This window comes from Aptenodytes forsteri, unplaced genomic scaffold (assembly GCF_000699145.1).
Source record: "Aptenodytes forsteri isolate BGI_AS27 unplaced genomic scaffold, ASM69914v1 Scaffold563, whole genome shotgun sequence".
In the NCBI taxonomy this organism is placed as follows: Eukaryota; Metazoa; Chordata; class Aves; order Sphenisciformes; family Spheniscidae; genus Aptenodytes; species Aptenodytes forsteri.
Window position 1 is genome coordinate 670,608 of NW_008795318.1, and position 5,252 is coordinate 675,859.

General features: G+C 52.6%; 1 protein-coding gene across 1 annotated transcript; it reads left to right on the forward strand.

Moving 5' to 3' along the window:
• The first annotated feature begins 208 nt into the window (after positions 1 to 208).
• On the forward strand, positions 209 to 3,591 carry NAT9 (N-acetyltransferase 9 (putative)). The gene is made up of 6 exons (XM_009279659.1): positions 209 to 390; positions 1,189 to 1,298; positions 2,228 to 2,368; positions 2,592 to 2,651; positions 2,837 to 2,931; positions 3,022 to 3,591. The coding sequence occupies exons 1-6, from the start codon at positions 314 to 316 to the stop codon at positions 3,166 to 3,168; spliced, it is 630 nt and encodes a 209-aa protein (XP_009277934.1). The 5' UTR covers positions 209 to 313; the 3' UTR covers positions 3,169 to 3,591.
• The last annotated feature ends 1,661 nt before the right edge of the window (positions 3,592 to 5,252 follow it).

A 5,252-nucleotide genomic window follows, 5' to 3' on the forward strand; every position in this document is an offset into this window, starting at 1 on the left:
GTGTTGGGGCAGGGCGCCTCCACCGCCACCTGGGTCGGTCATGAAGAAGTGGCCCCTGTCAGGGCAGTCCCCCCCGGCCGATGTTGGGCCCCTGGGGGCACTCGGCACCGATAGAGCCCTGCCCTGGGGCGGGGGGGGGGAGCACGAGGGACGTGGGAAGGTTGCTGTGCGTGGGATTGGTATGAGCTGGGGCCTGTCCACACAGTGAGAGCGGCCGCCGCTGGCTCCCGAAGGGCTCCAGGGGTGCTGTCCCAGCCCTTGGCCTCGCTGGAGATGCGGAGCAGGGTGTTGGGTCTCTCTCGGTGCAGAGGCCATGAAGATCAACCAGAACACGGTGCTGCAAGGACAGAGGGTGACCCTGGTGCCATACACTTCTGCACACGTGCCCCGGTACGTGGCTTGTGTCCTTCCCTGATACTCTTTGCACTGTCTGATTTCACTTCTATTTTTCAAGGGAGTGTGATATTTGGAAAGGGTGCTGGCTTGACAGCTGCAGGGCCCTCTTCCCCCTGGGAACCGTTCAGCGGAAAGAGCACTCATAGAAAGGCAACCGGTTTTGCCCTCTGTGCCCTGCAGCAGACATCCCTGGCAGGTCTGTCCTCTTCGCCAGGTCTGCTGACAAAGAGAACTTCATCTGTGCCACTGTGTACCCACGGAAGGGGAAATACCTGGCTGTGAGTGAACTGCCAACAGTTCTCTTGTTCATTGATGTCTTTCTCTAATGACAGTGGAAGAGCAAAACTTCAATGTGTAAAGCCAGATGGATGTTTGATAAATTGGAAACAGGCGTGCAGGCAGTTTGTAAAGTGCTGGCCTGGGCAGCTGCAGCCTCAGCACAAAGGTGCCAGTATTAGTCTTTTTGTCAGCATCCAGGAGATGCTGTATCAATCTCAGCTGGGATGAAATGCACCGGAACTCAATGCTCGGTACTTTTAAAAACATCAAGTTTGCATTGGGCACTCTTCAGACAAAGCCACAGGATGGACAAACTTGCTAAATTTCCATGGAGAACCCCGATTCCTGTGTTAGATAAGGGAGAGAGGCTTGTGGATACTTTTAAGTTGCCATGAATGCCAGGCTAGTGTTTCCAGAACCGGTTTATGACAGCCAGATCCTTAGAGCACTTGTGGAAATCGGACTGCGATGCTATAGCTCAGGCAGCGATCTGGTTCTGGGTCCCGTTGTCAGGTACCACGAGTGGATGCAGTCTGAGGAGCTGCAGCGCCTGACCGCCTCTGAACCACTCAGCCTGGAGCAGGAGTATGAGATGCAGCGCAGCTGGCAGGACGACGCAGACAGTGAGGATCTTAAACGTTTTCTAAGGGTGGGTGGGAGTGGTGAGCAGGTCCCTTCTGTCCTGTAAAGGACCCACAGTGGGCTGAGAGCGCCCGGTGAGTGGGCTCTACGTGCTGAAGCAGATGGGATGTGAGACCTTCTGCAACAGTAGCTTCGAACTGGCTTTCTGTTTATAGCTGGTATATGCTCAGGGAAGTAGAGAATGTCCAGGGCTTTTGGTGTCCTTTTTATGCAGTTTTTCAAAGATTACAGTGATTTACTTCCCACAGCATTATGTGCTGAGCTGCTGCTACACAGTCAACACTCCCCAGGTCTCATCGTCGTAAAAAGGTGGAAGGGGGTTGTATTTTTCCTTGAGAAATCGATTGACTTTATAATTACCTGGTTGAGGTGGGCTGACTGAATTGGCTCCCTGGCTCTCCTACAGGTAATGAATCACTGCCCATAAAAGCCTGGTAGAAATATGGTGAGCTGCAAAATACTGAGGCTGGCAAAGACCTCCATCTGGAATATTTGTCTTAGCTGGCATTAAAAGCCTTACTAAAAGCAAACGTAATACGGACTAGGTGAATCACTAGGTCTCGGTCTCTTGTGCAACAAACAATTCTTTGCCCAAACTTGCTGCAGAGTGAGACAAGACAGGGAGACCTCAGTCATGGGGTGAAAGTTTTCATGCTCCTTAAGTAGGCTGTTTCTAGTCTTGGTGTCTACGTCACCCTCACAATGTGTTTTTCAGAATATTTCTTATATTTCTCAGGATGGGAGCAGGCACACTTGGCATGGGAGGTCTAATTATTAGCTCTTCCTTGCTGTTAACATGTAGAAACTGTTGTTCCTCTGTCTATTGCATGCCTTTAATTTCATCCTTCAGTAATTTGTGAATAATTCTCAGCGTGCCCTGAAAATGCTGCTACGTTTTTGTTTTCCCCAGAGTGCACCTTCATTGTGTTGGACACGGAGCGGTGGTCCGGGCAGGCGTGTGCGGATGAGGACTGCATGGTGGGGGACGTGAATCTCTTCCTCACTGACACTGAGGATCCGACGTTGGGCGAGATTGAAATTATGATTGCAGGTCAAGTTCTGCTTCCTAGCTTGGGCCTCTGTCACCGTGGCTAAAGCCAGCTGCAGACAGATGTTACGTACAGCAGCTTTTTCTTCTCATTGCCTCACCATGGCTGTTCAGCCCTGATCAGCATCCTTTGCTGGTCTGGGTCACGGTCTCTTCCGAAAAGTACCCGGCATGGCTGATTTGTCTCTCGTAACTGGATGCTGACTTCTGTGGCTCTCTCTTTCAGAGCCCAGCTACCGAGGCAGAGGGTTTGGCAAGGAGGCAACTCTGATGATGATGTCCTATGGTAAGGGTGGCTCGGTGGAACGGAACGGGAGTGCAGTCGGGATGTGATCTAGAAGCACATAGTCCCAGTGATACAGACAGGGCAGTAAGGGATCCGTCTGCCCCGGAAACTGGAGTCCAGTGCCTTCGTAGATGTGGCAGCCGAGGCGGTAATAGAAATGCTTCTCTTTCTGGTTTCTTTTGCAGGAGTGAGAAACCTGGGGATCACCACGTTTGAGGCTAAGATTGGTCAGGAAAATGAAGCCAGTATCTGCATGTTCAAAAAGCTTCATTTTAAGGAGGTGCGGTAACAGCCCGTCTTCTACCCAGAGAACGTGAGCAGCGTTTGCCCTGTGACCGGGATTGAGCTGTTTTTCCTCTGTGTGGTACAGGTTGCTGTGAACAGCGTTTTCCAGGAGGTGACGCTGAGGCTGGATGTCAGCGACCAGGAGAGACGGTGGCTCCTGGAACAGACAGACCACGTGGAGGAGAAGAGCTACGTTGAACTGAAGCTGCCAGCTGGGGTGCTGGAGACCTGACAGACACATCCAGACACGGGCCTGGTTTCCAGGGCGGAGTTGGACGCTGTTGGGAGGTCTGGGTGTGGAGGACACTGGTGAGCCAACACTGCACTTGACTTTTCATCTGTCTCCTTCAGCTACTTTGTCATCTTGTCAACTTTGCACCTTGTTGCACCGGCCAGGAATACTGCCTGAAATTTGGACCTGGAGAACAGCCACTAATTCACAGGCTTGACTAGGAATGACTATAACCTTAACATGCTGTTCCAGCAGAGCCTGAAATCACCGGCAGTTAATTTGATTCCTGGTGCGACCAGTTTCTGGACAAGCAGCATCCCCCGTTCCTTCTTCCACTGCCCTTAGAGCAAGATTCATCAGCTCGACAGAGGTAGTCTCAGTGCGCTGGTAGCTCAGTCTGTTTTCTCTTGAATAAAAAAATCTGACAAAGATCTGAGGTTTCCCCAGAGCCATCTGGGAGCAGTGGGGCTCGGCTGCTTGCTTTGGCTGGTGACAGGGTGGTTAGAACTTGTAAAGGACAGCAGAGATTCTTTGAACCCTATTTTTGGGGGGGTGGCGGGTTGCAGGGGGACACTGCTGGGTCCTGGAAGTGAGAGGCCCGGGTGTGGGTGAGCACAACCAGAGGGCAAGTGCTGTTAACGTGATGAAAACTATTGGTACCAGCCGACCAAGAGTAGGGCAGAGCCTCGCCACGACGGCTGCGTAACAGGGGGAACTGGCAGCTGCGGGAGGCTGCTGAGACAAAACCTCTTGCTGAGTTTCGGGACCGTGCTTTGGCACGCTGCTGCCTGTTAAAGAGCGTCGACCTGGAAACCTCAGGCCATCAGTGAAGGGATATCGCACTTTGTTTTACCAGGCTGCTTTTATGAAAGCGAGGAGGAGGAGAACAGAACTGACAGGAGACACGGTAGCGATCCCTTTCTTCAAGGAGCTCAGGACTTTGCTGAGCCTGGAGGCTCCGTTCGCTGCTCTCCAGTAAGACGAATGAGAGGGGGGAAATATCTCTTACCGGGGGCAGATACCTTTAGGGCAGGAGTTAGCCAGCCGGCCTCCGCTGCGATATATGAGATCTGTTGCTGAAGGAGACGCACTTGCCTGGCTCTGCTGGACAGACTTTTTAATGCAGTTATTTAGCCTGACCTTTCCCGCCCCTCACAGCACGCTCTCCACAGCAGGGAAGCTTGCCGAGAGGAGGGGACAGAAGGTAAGGAGGATAACGGACGCTCCTGCGTGTTTTCCCACTGTAATAGCAGCTGTAATGGCTAATTCTAGACCAGAAATTATTTGTTGCAATTACGAAGTACCAGGTAATAGCTTTCAGATTTGCCCAGGGATGTTTTTATCAGAGATTGGTAGACTATGGAATTTTTAGTGTTGCTGTGCCTGTATTTTTAGGGCCTGGGGGTTTTAGTTTTCCAATTTTAGTTCATTTAAATACATCATTCCTGTGACTAATATTAAAACCAAGCGTGGGAACACTGTATCATGGTATTTTAAACAACAAGTATTTAGCGTGGATTTAGTTGTAGCGAAAGCTTTGTGCGGTAATAAAGTGAAGAACGGCTCTACTTCCAGCTGGGATTACCATGACGAGGGCTGCTAATCCTCGTGCTCTTCATCACCTGCTGCAGGCAGGAATGAATTCTGTCCCTCAGAACAAGATTTGCAGAACCTGCCAGGTAAACTGCTGGCTCTGCGCTCCTTCCTCGGAGCCTTTCATCCCTCCGCCAGAGGAGCGAGGTCGGGCTGGCAGGAGAGATGTAGCTGGGGTGGAATTTGCTCCCCTAAAAAGTGACCAAGGTGGGAGGAGTCCTTTCCTTCAACCTCTGCTGCCAGGGCCGAGCAGGGCACAGTGGAACCGTGCTGCCCTCCCCGGCCCCGCCGTGGCTCCCCGTGCCTGGCCGGTTGCTCTGGAGCTGGCGAGCGCCCCGCTTGGCATCCCCGGTCCCCCAGCAACGCCGGCACGCTCCCCTGCCTCCATGGGCAGCTGGGAAAAGCCTTCGCCCTGGCAACCCGAAACAAAGTTGGGTCTGTCCCGGAGCCACGGCCCTCCCCCAGGCTGGGGGGGGGGCCCCGGGGGGGGC